This window comes from Diplotaxodon limnothrissa, linkage group LG6, assembly GCF_057381915.1.
Source record: "Diplotaxodon limnothrissa isolate DT_005_m linkage group LG6, D_limnothrissa_male_GT1.1, whole genome shotgun sequence".
In the NCBI taxonomy this organism is placed as follows: domain Eukaryota; kingdom Metazoa; phylum Chordata; class Actinopteri; order Cichliformes; family Cichlidae; genus Diplotaxodon; species Diplotaxodon limnothrissa.
The window spans coordinates 16825912-16844293 of record NC_140601.1 but is presented as its reverse complement, the minus strand read 5'-3'; the positions used below and the strand labels follow the sequence as shown (position 1 = coordinate 16844293).

Below are 18382 nucleotides of genomic sequence, written 5' to 3'. Positions count from 1 at the left end.
ATCACACACAGTATAAAAAGAAAAGCAGCTTTCTGTGCAGCGCTACATGTTTAGTGTGTTAGAAAAAGAGGCGCTAATTAGGTTTGTTTTTACAGGTACTTAGTCATAAAAATGAAATGATTGCATCTTACTGTGTGTGTGTGTGTGTGTGTGTGTGTGTGTGTGTGTGTGTGTGTGTGTGTGTGTGTGTGTGTGAGAAAGAGAGAGATTGCGTTTATTTGTTTCTTTGTCCGCCAACTCCTCCTAGAACATCAGAAGTTGAGCAACCAAACTTGGCACACAGGTTCATCTCCCTTTAGGCTTCTGAAGGTTCTTATCTATATCAGATAATTGCATCATGCTGCCTAGCAACGGCCTCACAATGAGTTAAGACGGCCTGTTTATGGATTCGTGCACTGACAACATCTTATGAAAACATCCTATAGTCTTAATTTAATCACAGTAAAATCTGCTTTATATCCAAAGTGTTGAACTGTGCATGATATATTATGACATCACCACATTGCTTGGCAACCACCTAGCAACGGGTTAAAATTATCTATTTTTAGCACCATATGAAAACATCCTGTTGTTTTAGTTTCACACCTTCGCAAGATTTCATCTATAGCCATAAAACCTGATTTATACATGCCTAGCAACCACCTAGCAACAGCTTAAATCAACCCACGTTTAACATATAAGACCTCCTTCTTTTCTTTTTTCACATCTATAAATGTGAATACCAGTAATATTAGCATGCTAACACTCCAGAAAGGTTCAAGGACTACTCTAACATGGGCAAGCACTAGTTTAGACGAAACACACACACACACAGACCAGATCCACAAATTGTAATTTCATGGGTACACAACAAGAGGAAAAAACCAAAATCACTAGGATACAAAATTTTACTGGGTGAAGTAAAAGGTTTGAGCTGCTGATATTCCTACAGTCAAATTTCAAGACAATCAAAAATCCGAACTGAACAGTGGCACTCAAGGAAACGTAAGCACCACCATAACCGGTACAGGATTCATCATCAGTTGACTGTGATGTCTAAATTTCAAGGGGATCCATCTTCGTGGAAAACAAAGACAAAGACACACACACACACACACACACACACACAAAGAGAGACGAATTTTATGGCAAGGTTTTATTTATTGAAATTTTACTTAAAGCACCATCAGCAAATCAATGACACAAGTGCCTTTATGAAATATTTACAAACATCTTTTGGTATACTGTATTCTCATATTTACAGTGCAGGATCCCGCACAATACTGACTGACGCTATAAGAAAGTAGAGCTCACATTTGGATCAATGTTACAACTGCTTTGATTCAACACTTTCAAAGACAAAGGAAAGAATATAAAGTGTTCAGTCAACGAGTTATTTGTTATCTGTGGAGAGATAAAAATCTTATCGGGTGCAGCTTTCTGAGAGCTGCTTCGATGACGGGAAATAATTTATCCAAAGCTTTAGAAACAGGCTTTGAGATTTCAAACAAAACACTTAAAAAAGTTGCTTCTCTGTCATGCATTCAGCTGGATATCTCCCCTTTAAAACCTCCAGCTGGAGGGACTCATAGTGTAATGCAACAAAATGGCTTTGAGCTTAGGAAAAAGCCATAAGCAGAAACAAAGAACAGTGCAATCTATGATGGAGAGGAGAGAGATATTGACCTAATTGTAACATCATCAGTTACTACATTATGAATCTGAGCCATAAAATACTGTACATGTACCTGGCAGCATATTAAAGCAGAACACCATGTGGTGTGAAACGGATCACAGAGAGACGGTTTTGGTTTGGTTGTTATATGCTGCTGTTCACTAACGGCTATCAGAGGTGTTGCATTAGAAAAAATTTGAGGTTGAATTTTTGTTGCTGTTTTCCAGCAAAATTGTAAAAATGAGTGTTAAGTGTTGTTGTTTCCAGACAGTCACATGGCTGGATTATTGCTGGTGGAGGAGGTTCAAACATCAGTGCTGGCTTGCGTTGTGTTGACAGTGTCTCCTTTAACCTGCAGACAGGGAATCATGGGAAAGAGAAAGAGGTAGACATGTCAGACTTAAAGGTCAACCTTCTAAAATGTAACTCCAGTGTCCTGTGTTTGCAGCTGATGTGGTAAAACTGACACATTCGGGTAGTTTTTCAGCTGATATTTGGGATCAAAAGGGTTTAAATTACAGCATAATTCAGCCCAACTCCATCTCTAGTGTGCCACATTCACTGACTCACAGTGCCGTACAGTCCATCACAGCCTCGCTGCACACATGGTAAGCACTGGTTCACGCAGCGTCAAAGAAGGATCACTAATCACAAACCTCAGACTCTGGCAGCAACAAAACAATAAAACCTTCACTTCACAGCTCCTCTGCTACCCGTGAGCTGAGCTGGAAAGGTGATGATCCCACACACGACTAAAAAAAACATAAGTGTGAAAAGTCAGAGCGGAGGTGCTTAACTTGAAAGCAACGTTTGCAGTGGCCGATATTCATCCTGTTTTCCTGAGCATATTTGGCAATGAATCTATTCTTGTGTAGAATAAAGGTTTCACACGCTTTAGAACCAAGCATCTGCATTTTGGTGTTTTTCAGCTCATTGTTTTGCTTCACAAACATCAGAAACTTCCTGTTTAGCTCTGCTCTCAATGCCTTTCACAGCCTCCGTTCTTGCTACACACTAACCAGAGCTTCATATTTGAGTGGTAAATAAGCTGATGAAGAGGTCTGGTATGAAGCTGTAGTTGACTGAAGCACCTAAAAGCATCTACATTCATGGGCAACATAAATGAAGCCTGCAGGATCCTCGAATTAATCACTAGGTTAAAACTGGTCATGAGACTGGTTTTCGTCTGAATGTCACAAAGGTTAAACTTATTCTAGGTTATTTTAACAAACTTGCTTTCAGCAACACTGCATATGCTTTCTTTTCTTACTCCCAGCCACCATTGTGCCCAAGTCACCGTGGAAATTCACAGGTCTGACAAACAGGGCACAGCTGCCACGCTAGATGGCATCGCATTGAGCAACCACAGCAACACCAACATCACATTTACTTCTGTTTTGAGATCTCTTGTGTAACCTCGTGTGTACAAAGTGCCTCCTAGTTGAATGCAAGTAACCTCTAGCCCTTGTACAGCTTTGGAAATAAAACCCTGGGAAAAAGCAATGTGTAAATGACGTTGGTCAACAGTTCGCGGAGCGGACCTTGACCTCGCCTTCCCGGCTCTTCCAGTAAAGGAGACTATTCCAGGGTTGAGTTGCACCACACTTCCACGCATGCCTGTTGTAATCACTAACAGATGTTAGTGGTGTTTGCGCTTTCAAACATGTGCAGTGACGAAAGGGTCACAGTTCATCAGTCACAGCTCTGCTGAAAACCAGCTGGTGCATCACAACAAACAGAGGCTGGCAGCAGAGAGGAAACGGCTTGGAAACACTTTTTATTGCCCGAGTCAGCTGTTGATCTGTGTTGTGTTAGCATTGTTGTGCAACATGCTATAAGTAATTTGTTTGCGCAACGCTCTGTGTTTGTACTATGAGAAAATCAATATTAAGTGAAGTTTTGTTAGTAGGCAGCAGGAAAATGTCACTCAAAACTCTACACTTCTTCATGCTTGATCATCATTTGGTTTAAAAACACATTTTGGAGATCTAATGATCTAATATATAAACAAATCCTAAGTGAGGTTGCAATTGAGAGAAATTATTCTCAAAATAGTCTGTAAATGTTAATAACTTGATAATATGCACAGGTATGCTCACCTTAAATTCAGTTACAGACATTTAGAGTCCTCTGCAGTTTCACCTATGCAAAGAATTCAAAGAAAAGTCATGAGATCAGTCAGTGTGGAATAAAGCAACTTCAGCGTAAGAAGCTCTGCTGGAGATTACTTGATGTAAACAACAGCGACATCTGCTGGATAAACTGTGGCACCTCCTTCACGCCTCTCTCAAACCAGCTGGGTCTTTCCCTGTGCGGGTGGCTCTCCACGTTGGTGGAGTGGTTGCAAAAGTCTGAGCACCTGTCACTGCACTACACTATGATGCTCAGCTTGCGTTTTATCTTTCGGTTGAACCAGTTTTTGTCTGAGAGCATTACTGGCACTTTAGCTCCAGTGACAGTGGCAAGACTTTTTTTCCACACCCTAACTCATGTCATGACTCACATACGATTAATGGCATGTCAGTGACCTTCAGGACAACCTCCAAGGGCACAGCCTCCCTCGCTGGGGCTTAAATACCTGTGACGCTTGGCCAGTTGTTTCAGAACTGACAGAGTCTCTTGGTTAAGAGACAAAAAGAAGACCTGGTGCCTTCTTTTTAGTCACTCGACACCACCAAAACCTGGATGTCAGTGAACTTCGACGTATTTCTTTTGTGATCTGTATTTCTATCAGATTCCTAGCCACAGTATTTTTGTTTCCAAATTCTCTTCTTCATCCAGTGAAACCTACCATCCTTTTTCATCCACTCGTCCAACTCTTCCATTTCGAGCTCGAGTACAGAGGGCACGTCCTCTTCAAACATCGGCCTGAAAGACGCAAAGAAGGACTGAGAGTCATATTTTTTTTCTTTCTTTTGTATCATCACATCAAATATAATTTCAAAGGACTTCAGAGCCACATTTTTTAATCTTTAATAAGTCGGACTTAAATAAAAAAGAAAGACGTGTTTGTAGTATTATAGTAAAAGATTGCACAGAAGCCAGGGGGTAGTATATGTTTTCTTTACAGCTCTCAGTATCATTCAGCTGCAGCCACAAGCAGGAAGTTATTCTCACAAAGCGCTGAACATCGAGATGATATCAGTTCTTTAACAGGTTCAATAAGCAGTTGTAGCAAAATGACATGGGTGACACTTACATCGGCACCTTCTCTGTACTGGATCCATCCAAATATGGATCTTCCTTACTCAGGTCTACAAGCAGAGAATATGCAGCAGTCAAGGCCGCAGTCATAAAAAAACAAAAAAACAAATCAGATAATCTGTACATTAAATAATAATAATAATACATTTTATTTATGAGCTCCTTTCAAGTCACCCAAGGACACTTTACAATAGGATAAAACACTTAGTAAAACAATGGCAGAATAAGAACAATAAAATACAAGCACAAGATAAAATGAACAAACAGTGGATTCACAGTGAATATGCAGATTTGAACAGATGAGTTTTGAGTTGGGATTTAAACTGGGGGAGAGAACCAATATTTCTTATTTCAGGGGGCAGAGAGTTCCACAGCCTGGGAGCAGAGCAGCTGAAAGCTCTGCTTCCCATGGTGGTGAGGCGGAAGGAAGGTACAGTAAGCTGGATAGAAGAAGAAGAACGAAGTGAACGGGCAGAACAAGTGGTGGTTAACAGGTCAGAAAGGTAAGAAGGAGCGAGGTTATGAATGGCCTTGAAGGTGAGCAGAAGAAGTTTGAAAATTATCCGGAATTTCACAGGGAGCCAGTGAAGTTCCTGAAGAACAGGGGTGATGTGCTGGTAGGAGGGGGTTCTGGTGATAATGCGAGCAGCAGAGTTCTGAACCAGTTGAAGCTTATGGAGGGATTTTTGGGGGAGACCATGCAGAAGAGAATTGCAGTAGTCATTAAAAACCACCAAACACTAAATTATTTCAGATACTTCAGTCTATCACCCCCAGTCCTTCACTTTTTGTTTGTTTTTGGACTTTTTGTTTTTCTCTGTGTACAGGCCTTCTAGATTCCCTGCACGTCTTCCCTGCCGTCTGGATTTCTGTGGATGTGTGTGAGTGAGCATGAGCATTTTGGAGTGGACTTTCTGAGTGAGTTGTGGATTAAGTTGAAGCTCCACCCCCTGTGTTATCTGTCTCACTGTATATATGTATATATCCTCACTTGGTGTCACATTGTAAATAAACCCTCACCTTCTCTCTAAACTTCAGAGTCCTGCGAGTGAGTCCTCTGCCTAATAATCTGTGACACCAGGATTAAGTGAGAGAAGTGAAACTTTAAAATATTCCCTCCTCTGATTGACATACCTGGATTTCTCTTTTGTTTGTTCCACCTGCGGTTGATGAAAATGCCACAAACTATCATGCAGATGATTAAGACCACCAGCACTGCAGGGATAATGATAATGATGGGGTCCAGGCCTGATGATTCAGTTTCATCCATGGAGTTTTCATCTATTGATGTGGCAACTGTGGAAGGAAGACAGCAGTTTAATCATTCGTTTCACCCAGGCCTCATAACGGTCTTAAAATTTGTTCACTGGCATAAAAATATGCAAAGAGGGGATTTTCACAGGAATTAAAACCATGGGGCATTACTGACATTACATTCAATTCAGCCCAGTGACTACTACAGTTGCACAGGTGATAATTAATGCAATCATTACTCATGTGGTAAAAGAAGCAGTCAGTTATACATACCACTACTGGAGGCACTGCCTTCTGCATGAACCCCGAGTAGAAACAACCAGAAATTGTGAGATGGTTTCATCCAAAATGAAAAGGGAGCAAAAACAGAACAAATGATGATAAAAAACAAAGCAAAGCATCATTCACATGTAATGATGGGGGGAAAATGATTTCATGTAAAATAAAAGCTGCTGTGGACCCACCGTACAGAGTCCCATTTGAACTGGTCTGATTGATGACTATACTGGTGTCAGTAACAACTGGGAACAACAGAAAGAGCAGATGTGTTCATACTCCTGGACAAAAGTATGTAGATATCCAAAAAGTGTGGTTGCTAAGCATCTAAATTGAAAACCAAATACAAAAAAGATGCTGTAGTAACATCATAACAGTTTTTTTTTTATTGTAATATGAAAGAAACAGAGCAACAAAGAAAAACCTAATATCGTAAAGCTAAAAATATCCAATATCCAGATTACTGCTTAAGTAAAAGCAACACAATTACCCCAATACGAGGCCCGCTTTCATTTTTAGCAACAAAACGTAAGTAAAATTTCTCTCTTTGCAGAAACCCGAGGATGTGTTAAAAAAAAAAAAAAGTGTTATTGTTGTCGTCGCTAGAGTTGAACTAGGGTTCAGGCATCGTTCAAAGGGTCACAAGATAAATGCGAGGCGACTGCGGGGAGAGGAAAGAAGAAGAACGAGGTTCCATACCATTTCCTGAAGCTGTTTTTTATGATGTGACACATTCACTTGGAGGTTTGTGATGATTTTAAGTTTATATTGGGCAGGAAATTTAAAAAAAAAATTGTTCCATAAGCTCCCTTACAAAATTAACATTGATGAAGTCCAAAGATGCTTAAATTCTTAGTAATTTTAGTTAATGTGTAGGCAACGCCTGCACAAGTAACTGAAAAGCACTCTCAAAGTAAAAACAAATATATTTAAATTAGGCAGACTCCCAGAGAAAATACATTTATCAGAGCTAAAACCATAAACAGCAGAAATAAATTTTAAAAAAGAAACGAAATGAAAAGAAAAAGAATACAATTCTGTGTTAATTTGAAAAGCATAAGCCCCTCTCCTTCCTCCTTTACAGTCACTGAATGATTCATGTCATGCTTTCGATTAGTGTTGTACATTCTGAAATGATTCAGAGTATTTGAGGGCAGGGACGCTAATACTCTGAAATTTTGTAAGAATCGCTGGCTGCATGGGTCATGAGACATTAAAGCGTGTTGTGTTGTCTCTTTCGTGGGAAACGCTGATCTAAAAATTAGTCACTACAGCTTTAAAATAAGTACAGGAAAGTAAAAGCTACTTTAATACACCTTAGTGGCAGAAAAAAGCAATAAAATGGCTGTATTGATAAGTAGAGGCACGCATGAGTCTCTGAGTGAACATCGCAGAAAAAACAAAACACTTGTAACACATTAGAGGAAAAAGTCATAAATACTTGCGATTTTAAAAAAAATTCATATTTTGCAGACGTTCGCCACAGTGTTGGAGACTCTGGGATTTTCCCCCATTCAGCGAGGTGGGCACCTGACGTTTGGTGGTGAAGTCATGCTCACTGTTGGATGTTTATCCAAGAGAACGTGTTGAAGTGGGTGACAGCGTCTGCAGAACTGCAGCTGAGTGGGCTGATTAATACTGAAACACCGTCACATGGTGGGATTTCTTTCCCCTCTTTGCAAGTTCAGACTTGTAAATGCTTAATTTACAGCCCAGCCCACAGGCTCAGTGCAGACCTGAGGAGAAGTGATTCTTTAAGGATCTGGGGGAGAGGGGAGGGCTCTCCTCATTTTTGTCCAAAATTTCAGTGTAAGTGCACTCAGGAACTCCAGTACGACAGAAAAAAAGATTAAAATCCACACCAATGTATATAAATACATTGGTGTTAAGTTCTGCTGTAAACTGATGCATCAAATAAATGCTTAAAAGACACATAAATTGAAGTAAATTTTAATTATATTATTATAAGATATTGTTTCAATAAAGGGAATTCAAGGCAAAGGTTATACATATATGCGCGCAGGTTACTCTCTATGGTGATCTTATGAGCAAGTATCTCTTTTTTAACTTCAGGCCTTCAGTTAGAGATATCAAGATATCAAGATTGAGACAAACTAAGACATCTGTTTCTCAGAGCACTGACAGAAAAAACATGTCCACATACTTTTGCAGCATATTATTTACACCTCACCTGTGGTTACTGTGTCATTCCCTGACCCGCTTTGTTCCATTTCTTCTTGGCCAAACCCTGTATTTGGACACAGCTCGTTACTTTGTGTTGGGGAGCTGTTATGTCATTGAAATTGGACGGCGAACACTTGAAAGTAAAGCATCTGCAGCATTTCATAGCAAAAGTGAAACACACCTGGGGCTGAAGACTGTTACTTCTGCTTGAGTTCATTGGCAACATTGTGAAAAACAGCGAACCCGAGTCAGATCGCACAGGAACTCAGCACTTCCGTCTAGTTTAGTCCAAATGATTGCAAAAAAAATCTAAACTGTTGCAAAACCGAGGACTAGGAGGTGATGATGTTGAGCAACTGGTTTAAAGCAAGTTTGCCACTCAGTAAAAAACAATAATGTTGTGTTGAAACTGTCCTTTTCAGAGTGTACTAACTGTAGACTGTGACGCCTGTAAGAGGCAGCTTTGGCTGACCTTGTTATAGACTTATAAAACTATAAAGACAGGTAACTGATTTCTACACATGGCGCTCATCTCACAGTCAAACCTGTGACTCTTCTAGCCCTATACTGTCAATTTCTGCTTGTTACATTTTAACTATAGGAGAAGTTTTTTTGATTTTGAAAGCGTGAGCAATAGGAGCCTTTGATTTTCAGTCAAAAAGACGTTCTCAGAGTGCCCCAAAAGAAAAACTGAAGCGCACAAACGGCAAAAGCGGGGAGGAGGCAGGAAAGCGGAGAGCACTGCTTTGTTTGAAAGTAAAGAAACTAATGTCCCCGGTCCTACCTGTCCCAGGCAGCACAGTGGTCAGCAGCAGCAGCAGGAGCAGGGGGACCTTCACCCTCGGGGTGCTCATGTTACCAATCCAAGAGACAGACATAGTGCCATTGTGCGCCCGCTTCCTTCTGTACTGTCACAGCATCGCACTTCCTGATATGACTTAACGTTAAATAGAAGAAGAAGAAAAACGATTCTCTGTCTCACTCGCACACCCTCAGACGCTCTGAGATGTGATGCAATCAGCTGTGTGCTTGTAGCCACACGCCTCATGGCATTCTTGGTGGTTAGGTATGCAGCTCAACAGAGTGAAGGGGGAAGCTGAACAAACTTTAAGGAAGGAAAAAAGGAAGAAAAGAAAAAAACAGGTGGCGTGAGCTCTGCCAAGAGAAGAAAGCTGTCACCGAGCTACCGCATTAAATGATCCAAGTGTGAAACTGCTGCGTGTCTGCTGTGTCCACTATAGCTGGAGCTTGAGCCACTGTTTGTGGTGAAACACTGATCATGAACCTCAGGGTCATGCTGCCTTGGTTATCAGTCAGCTGCTGTGGGTTCTTGGCCTACTTTAAAAAGACCACAGTTTCTCTTCTCATCGTTAGAAATGCGACGGTGATGTGTTTCAACATGACGGCCGGGCTTTGCGATTTCCATCAGCTTTATCTGTTCAGATCACCTCAAGAGTCACGTGGGGATAAAATGTATACCACAGAATTACTGTTCGATTCCCATGAAAAGAAGAAGAATGAGACTCTGTTAGCACAAACAAGAATAAATGAAATGATAGAAAATGAATATCTAATTGAATATAAATGGACATAGAGAAGTTGGGCTGCATGTTTTGAGCGTTCTGATATAAATGTTCAGTAAAATTTTCACAATTATGGTTTGACATGATATGAAGTTAGCACAGGTTTTCTATTTGAGCCTGACTGAAGAAAAGTAAATGTCTTATCAGATTTTACAGCCACGAGTCAAGAATCAAACCCCTGCAAACCTCATGGTGCTGCTGAGAAGGCTTCATCCTTATGGGGACAAGAAAGTCTGCATTGCACCCACTTGCTTCCCAATACACACAACAGTGCATACACCCACCACATCACCACCTAGTAGAGTTTTCAGCATTGAATTGGGGAAATGGGTTGTGTTTTGGGGTTAAAATAGATGTGCTCAACCGTGTGAGCCTCGTGTTTGAGACTGTTTGGCCCAAAAACCTTGAAGACCAACAGGTGTAGCTGTGGCTAAAAACCATCGGTGTCTTCAATAAATAAGTCTTTTTAAAATTCCTTACAAAACAAAAAGCATCTGTCAATTTCGTCAGTAGTCGCTAAAAAATATTTTTCATGTATCATTTTAGCCAGCCAGAAGGCTCAATCGGGCCCCTGCATAGAACTTTTGCAGAAGTCTTCTTCTTCGTCTTACTTATTTCTTAATAAAATACAAAACCAGAACTGTTTGGGTAATATGGTGGTGCAGTTGTTAGTGCTGTTGCCTCACAGCAACAAAGAGTTCAACTGGGACCATTCTGGGCAAATTTCCCTGTTTTATTTTTTTTTGTGGTTTCCCTCTGGGTACTCTGGCATCCTCCCAAGTCCAAGGACAGGCAGTTAGTGGCGTTGGGTTAACTGGTGATTCTAAATTGTCAGTGTGAATTGTTGTCTGTCTCTCTGTGTTAGCCCTGCGTCAGATCAGTGATCTGTCCATGGTGTACCCGCTTTGGACCCTATGGTAGAGAGGCAGAGAATGAATGGAAATGTGCAGGAAAATTATTTTTATATCTCAGGAGGTTGTTTGAAAAACCTACCTTCAGCTGGTTTCTTGCCTCCGCAGCAGGTAGCTTTGCATGTTTGATGTGGCAGAGTTTGACCCTTCCTGACACAACACAAAAGATACAGGTGGTTTGAATCAACAAGAAGCAAAATGCTGATGTTTCACACCCCTGATTTAAGACTTTACCAGAAGCAGTGCTTAAAAGGCGTGCATTAATGTGTTTAACAGTGAGCGTCTTTTCTTGTTTTGTTTTGCTCTTCAGGCCAAACCGATTTCTCATTAAATGCTTATTATTATTATTATTATTATTATTATTGTGTGGATGCTTTAAGCATCCACACTATTGAGTTCCTGTTTCTCTTTATTCTTTATTGTGTGGATGCTTTAAGCATCCACACTATTGAGTTCCTGTTTCTCTTTATTCTTTATTGTGTGGATGCTTTAAGCATCCACACTATTGAGTTCCTGTTTCTCTTTATTCTTTATTCTACTTTATTATTCCAGTTGCTTCCGTACACTTTTTGGCACTTAACTACTTCCACAATTTTCAGCCGATTTTCACCGTTCAAATTTTAAACTATTCTGCTATTTCTGCTAATGATCGCTATGACTTTTGCTATTTTTTGCTATTATACTTTTTAAAATATTCCACTTTTTTCCTTTAATTTGTCCCATTGAAATGAATGGGAAACTTCCAAAATTCTGCTAAATTTTGCTTGTTTTTGAAACTTAACTACTTCCTCATACTTTCACCTAGAACAACCATTCAAACTTTAAAATGTTCACAAATTATTGGGCTATTCATGTATGATTCAGCTTTTTCAAATCTTTTACCATTTTACTTTTATGCCTCTTAAAGTTTTGAGTTGCACAATTGTGATTTTTCACAAAATACATGCGTTGTTATGGTTGCTATGCTCTTGGCTTCCAGTGTGTCACTGAAGGTTTTGCATTTTTCACTTCATGTCCGAACAACTTCTTGCTACTTGCTCAATTTTCACTCAACTTCCACAAATTATACATCAAAACGTAGGTATTTTTGCTGGCTTTCAGAAAATGTCACCATCATTGTTGTGGGATTTATAGAATTTTGGCAAATCTCCTCAGACTAACACAAGGTCAGAAAACTCTCCATATAAAGTCAATGGAGAGTTTGTTCAAAATCACCGCTGCATTTCTGTAATGAGAGGCATATTCGAATCGTCATATCTCCTTAACGAAGCAAAGTTAAGACATGAGGCTTGTCCCGGTATATCTTCAGACACTCGTGACGCTCACAATTCAAGAATTTCTTTCTCACCTATTACCGTTCTGAAATGAGTTGGACTTGTTTGAGGGTAGGAAATTTGTCCTTCGCTCAGATTTCTTCAGATTTCAAACTGTGGAAATGAACCACTTTTTTCTCTCGTCATAACTTTTTGTTGGATTTCCACAGAGACCTGAAAATTTCCATGATTGTTCACCAAAGCCTGCTGTCTCTTACGGTGAAAGAATGATATCGATACTCCAAATAGATTTAGAGTTAGAAAGCGTTGTTTGAGGGCAAGTCAAGGCAGTTTTTGCTTCGCTCTACTCAGTTATGGTGCATTAGAAGTCAAATATCTTTAATAATTCATATTTTAATGATAAATTGTAAACACTGGAAGATTCCCCCATCTCTTCTGAACAAAACGGTGTAAGAATGACCGCTCTAGCCCCTACGGTTTGGAAATTATGGTAATTTGTTTGAGGGGAGTCCTCACTATGAGAAATAGGCTGCAATAATCCTGTGCCTCTCTGTGCTGCGTGTGTAAAAAGAGGCACATGTTTTGGCGGGAAAAAGTACACAGGCTCTCTGATTGGTGGATTCAAATTCAGCAGCTCCCAGGCTGACCTAGAAACTTACTTCTCTCTCCCTGTGCATTTTTTTGCTGATTTTTTCATTTAACAAGTATATTTGAGGGACCCTCAGCATGTTCAGCATTTTTTCAGCTGTCCGTTTTGCTTTTCCAATTTTTCTGTTTAACTTATTACTATTGTGCTAAATCATACTGTTTCTGCTATTTTATAAGATTTGTGCTTAATATAGTATTTCTGCTTTTAATAGGATTTGTGCTTAATATAGTATTTCTGCTTTTTATAGAATTTGTGCTTAATATAGTATTTCTGCTTTTTATAGAATTTGTGCTTAATATAGTATTTCTGCTTTTTATAGGATTTGTGCTAAAACATAGTATTTCTACTAAATGTAGTATTTATGCTTAATCATAGTATTTCTATATATTTCTGCCAGGTCCCCAGGCAGCCAATCCTCTGTGAGGACTTAGACATTCAAATTTTCAAATCAGGGCCTGCACGGTTTCCCAGCCAATCATATATGTGTCCTGAGGCATTCAAATTTGCATATTGGGGCCTTCATGGCTTCTAAGCCAGCCAATCATATCTGAGGGCTGAGGAATTCAAATCCACAAATCAGGGCCTGCACGGCTTCCCAGGCAGCCAATCATATATGTGGCCTCAGGCATTCAAATTTGCATATTGGGGGAATTCGTGGCTTCTAAGTCAACAAGTCATCCATGTCGTATATCTCTAAAAATTCACATTTTAATGATAAATTGTTAACACTGGAAGATTCCCCCATCTCTTCTGAACAAAACGGTGTAAGAATGACCGCTCTAGCCCCTACGGTTTGGAAATTATGGTCATTTGTTTGAGGGGAGTCCTCACTATGAGAAATAGGCTGTAATAATCCTGTGCCTCTCTCTGCTGCGTGTGTAAAAAGATGCACCTGTTTTGGCGGGAAAAAGTACACAGGCTCTCTGATTGGTGGATTCAAATTCAGCAGCTCCCAGGCTGACCTAGAAACTTACTTCTCTCTCCCTGTGCATTTTTTTGCTGATTTTTTCATTTAACAAGTATATTTGAGGGACCTTCAGCATGTTCAGCATTTTTTCAGCTGTCCATTTTGCTTTTCCAATTTTTCTGTTTAACTTATTACTATTGTGCTAAATCATACTGTTTCTGCTATTTCATAAGATTTGTGCTTAATATAGTATTTCTGCTTTTAATAGGATTTGTGCTTAATATAGTATTTCTGCTTTTTATAGAATTTGTGCTTAATATAGTATTTCTGCTTTTTATAGAATTTGTGCTTAATATAGTATTTCTGCTTTTTATAGGATTTGTGCTTAATATAGTATTTCTGCTAAATTATAGTATTTCTGCTTTTTATAGTATTTGTGCTAAAACATAGTATTTCTACTAAATGTAGTATTTATGCTTAATCATAGTATTTCTATATATTTCTGCCAGGTCTCCAGGCAGCCAATCCTCTGTGAGGACTTAGACATTCAAATTTTCAAATCAGGTCCTGCACGGTTTCCCAGCCAATCATATATGTGTCCTGAGGCATTCAAATTTGCATATTGGGGACTTCATGGCTTCTAAGCCAGCCAATCATATCTGAGGGCTGAGGAATTCAAATCCACAAATCAGGGCCTGCACAGCTTCCCAGCCAGCCAATCATGTATGTGGGCTCCAGGCATTCAAATTTGCATATTGGGGAATTCGTGGCTTCTAAGTCAACAAGTCATCCGTGTCATATATCTCTAAAAATTCATATTTTAATGATAAATTGTCAACACTTGAAGATTCCCCCATCTCTTCTGAACAAAACGGTGTAAGAATGACCGCTCTAGCCCCTATGGTTAGGAAATTATGGTCATTTGTTTGAGGGGAGTCATCATTATGAGAAATAGACTGCAATGATCCTGTGTCTCTCTGTGCTGCGTGTGTAAAAAGGATGCACCTGTTTTGGAGGGAAAGAGTGCACAGGCTCTCTGATTGGTGGATTCAAATTCAGCAGCTCCCAGGCTGACCTAGAAACTCACTTTTCTCTCCCTGTGTGTGTGTGTGTGTGTGTGTGTGTGTGTGTGTGTGTGACAGAGAGAGAGAGAGAGAGAGAGAGAGAGAGAGAGAGAGAGAGAGAGAGAGAGAGAGAGAAAGGCTTTTAATGGGATGATCTCATTCTAAGATTTAAATTCAATATATTTAGACTGGTTGACTGAATTGGATCTTGTGTGTGGGTCTCTCTGTGCATGTGTGTTTCCTCATGTGTACATATTTGTGATTGTGTGGCTGTAATAAATTTTTTTGCAGATTTTTGTCATTTAACAAGTATATTTGAGGGACCCTCAGCATGTTCAGCATTTTTTCAGCTGTCCATTTTGCTTTTCCAATTTTTCTGTTTAACTTATTACTATTGTGCTAAATCATACTGTTTCTGCTATTTTATAAGATTTGTGCTTAATATACTATTTCTGCTTTTATAGGATTTGTGCTTAATATAGTATTTCTGCTAAATGTAGTATTTATGCTTAATCATACTATTTCTGCTTTTCATAGTATTTGTGCTTAATATAGTATTTCTGCTAAATTTAGTATTTCTGATTAATTATAGTTTTTCTACTAAATCATAGTACAGTATTTCTGCTTTTTATGGGATTTGTGCTAAAACAAAGTATTTCTACTAAATGTAGTATTTGTGCTTAATCATACCATTTCTGCTTTTTATAGGATTTGTGCTTAATATAGTATTTCTGCTAAATTATAGTATTTCTGCCAAATTATAATATTTGTGCTAAAACATAGTCTCAATTTAAAATTACAATATTCATAGTTCATCACAGTGTCTCTGGTAAATCACAATATTTCTGCTCTGTTGTACTATTTTTCTAAATCATAGTGTTTCTGTAATGTTTAAGTATTTTTGGCTAAATATATTCTTTCTGTTATCTTATACTATTTCTCCTAAATTCTTGTATTTTTGAGAAGTTATCATGTTTCTGGTAAGTTACAATATTTCTGCTAAATTCTGCTATGCTATTGTATTTCTGCCAAGTATTATGTTTCCTCTAAGATATTGCAGTTCTTCTAAGTTATTCCATTTTAGCAAACTTCTTTTGCTTCTGCAAAGTTTTTACAATTTCTGCAACTTTTCAGCTTTTTCAGCTACTTTTTGCATACAGCTTCAGCTTTAAGCATCCACACTGCATTTTCGCAGGAAATGCAAATTTTTCTAGTTGTGTGGATGCTTTAAGCATCCACACTATTGAGTTCCTCTTGGGACTTCCGTACACTTTTTGGCACTTAACTACTTCCACAATTTTCAGCCGATTTTCACCGTTCAAATTTTAAAATATTCTGCTATTTCTACTAATTCCTGCTATGTCTTTTGGTATTTTTCACTATTATACTTTTTAAAATATTAAGCTTAATTTGTCCCATTGAAATGAATGGGAAACTTCTGCAATTCTGCTAAAATTTTCTTGTTTCTGAAACTTAACTACTTCCTCATATTTTCACGTAGAACAACCATTCAAACTTTAAAATGTTCTCAAATTATTGGGCTATTCAGGTATGATTCAGCTTTTTCAAATCTTTTACCGTTTTACTTTTATGCCTCTTAAAGTTTTCAGTTGCAAAATTGTGATTTTTCACAAAATACATGCGTTGTTATGGTTGCTATGCACTTGGCTTCCAGTATGCCACTGAAGGTTTTGCAGTCTTCTCTTCATGTCCGAACAACTTCTTGCTACTTGCTCAATTTTCACTCAACTTCCACAAATTATACATCAAAACGTAGGTATTTTTGCTGGGTTTCCGAAAATGTCACTATCATTGTTGTGGGATTTATAGAATTTTGGCAAATCTCCTCAGACCAACACAAAGTCGCAAAACTCTCCATAGAAAGTCAATGGAGAGCTTGTTCAAAATCACCGCTTGATTTCTGTAATGAGAGGCATATTCGAATCGTCATATCTCCTTAACGAAGCAAAGTTAAGACATAAGGCTTGTCCCAGTATATCTTCAGACACTCCTGACGCTCACAATTCAAGAATTATTTTCTCACCTATTACCGTTCTGAAATGAGTTAGACTTGTTTGAGGGTAGAAAATTCGTCCTTCGCTCAGATTTCTTCAGATTTCAAACTCTGGAAATGAACCACTTTTTTCTCTCGTCATATCTTTTTAATGGATTTCCACAGAGACCTGAAAATTTCCATGATTGTTCACCAAAGCCTGCTGTCTCTTACGGTGAAAGAATGATATTGATACTCCAAATAGATTTAGAGTTAGAAAGCGTTGTTTGAGGGCAAGTCAAGGCAGTTTTTGCTTTGCTCTACTCAGTTATGGTGCATTAGAAGTCAATTATCTTTAATAATTCATATTTTAATGATAAATTGTCAACACTTTAAGATTCCCCCATCTCTTCTGAACAAAACGGTGTAAGAATGACCGTTCTAGCCCCTACGGTTAGGAAATTATGGTCATTTGTTTGAGGGGAGTTGTCATTATGAGAAATAGACTGCAAAAATCCTGTGTCTCTCTGTGCTGCGTGCACCTGTTTTGGCGGGAAAAAGTGCACAGGCTCTCTGATTGGTGGATTCAAATTCAGCAGCTCCAAGGCTGCTTGACTGAGCTAGAAACTTACTTCTCTCTCCGTGTGTGTGTGTGTGTGTGTGTGTGACAGAGAGAGAGAGAGAGAGAAAGGCTTTTAATGGGATGACCTCATTCTAAGCTTCAAATTCAATATATTTAGACTGGTTGACTGAATTGGATCATGTGTGTGTGTCTCTCTGTGCATGTGTGTTTCCTTATGTGTACATATTTCTGATTGTGTGGCTGTTATATATTTTTTTTGCTGATTTTTTTCATTTAACAAGTATATTTGAGGGACCCTCAGCATGTTCAGCATTTTTTCAGCTGTCCATTTTGCTTTTCCGATTTTTCTGTTTAACTTATTACTATTGTGCTAAATCATACTATTTCTGCTTTTAATAGGATTTGTGCCAAATATAGTATTTCTGCTTTTTATAGGATTTGTGCTTAATATACTATTTCTGCTTTTTATAGGATTTGTGCTTAATATAGTATTTCTGCTAAATGTAGTGTTTATGCTTAATCATACTATTTCTATATATTTCTGCCAGGCAGCCAATCCTCTGTGAGGACTCAGACATTCAAATATACAGATCAGGGCCTGCACGGCCTCCCAGCCAGCCAATCATATCTGAGGTTTTCCGTTTCCTCTCTCGTCATATCTCAGCGACGGATGTACATAGAGCAATGAAAATCGCAGTTAAAGTACACCAAAGTCCGCTGATTCACCCAGTACAAGAATTATGCTTCTAGTCCACCTAGTTTTTGAGTTACACAACGTTTTGTAACTCCAAAAAACGGCGTTTTTCGCCTCTCACCGCGATCTAATTCTGACTCCTCATCACCCTG

General features: G+C 38.8%; 1 protein-coding gene across 1 annotated transcript; it reads right to left on the bottom strand.

The window, feature by feature from the left end:
* Positions 1-1943: 1943 nt before the first annotated feature.
* tmem154 (transmembrane protein 154) lies at positions 1944-9450 on the bottom strand. Its single transcript, XM_085355788.1, has 9 exons — positions 9357-9450; positions 8580-8636; positions 6577-6633; positions 6386-6406; positions 5993-6154; positions 4854-4908; positions 4446-4522; positions 3754-3796; positions 1944-2006 (listed from the first exon to the last, which is right to left on the bottom strand). The coding sequence occupies exons 1-8, from the start codon at positions 9448-9450 to the stop codon at positions 3765-3767; spliced, it is 555 nt and encodes a 184-aa protein (XP_085211914.1). The 3' UTR covers positions 1944-2006; positions 3754-3764.
* Between the last annotated feature and the right edge of the window lie 8932 nt (positions 9451-18382).

What these genes read in the sequence shown, in the direction of transcription:
- tmem154 (XM_085355788.1), bottom strand. Translation starts at nt 9,450, where the DNA reads ATGTCTGTCTCTTGGATTGGTAACATGAGCACCCCGAGGGTGAAGGTC. An exon ending in GAATGACACAGTAACCACAG is followed by an intron (nt 6,634 to 8,579) that starts GTGAGGTGTAAA and finishes TGTTGTTCCCAG; the next exon opens with TTGTTACTGACACCAGTATA. An exon ending in TTCAAATGGGACTCTGTACG is followed by an intron (nt 6,407 to 6,576) that starts GTGGGTCCACAG and finishes GGGTTCATGCAG; the next exon opens with AAGGCAGTGCCTCCAGTAGT.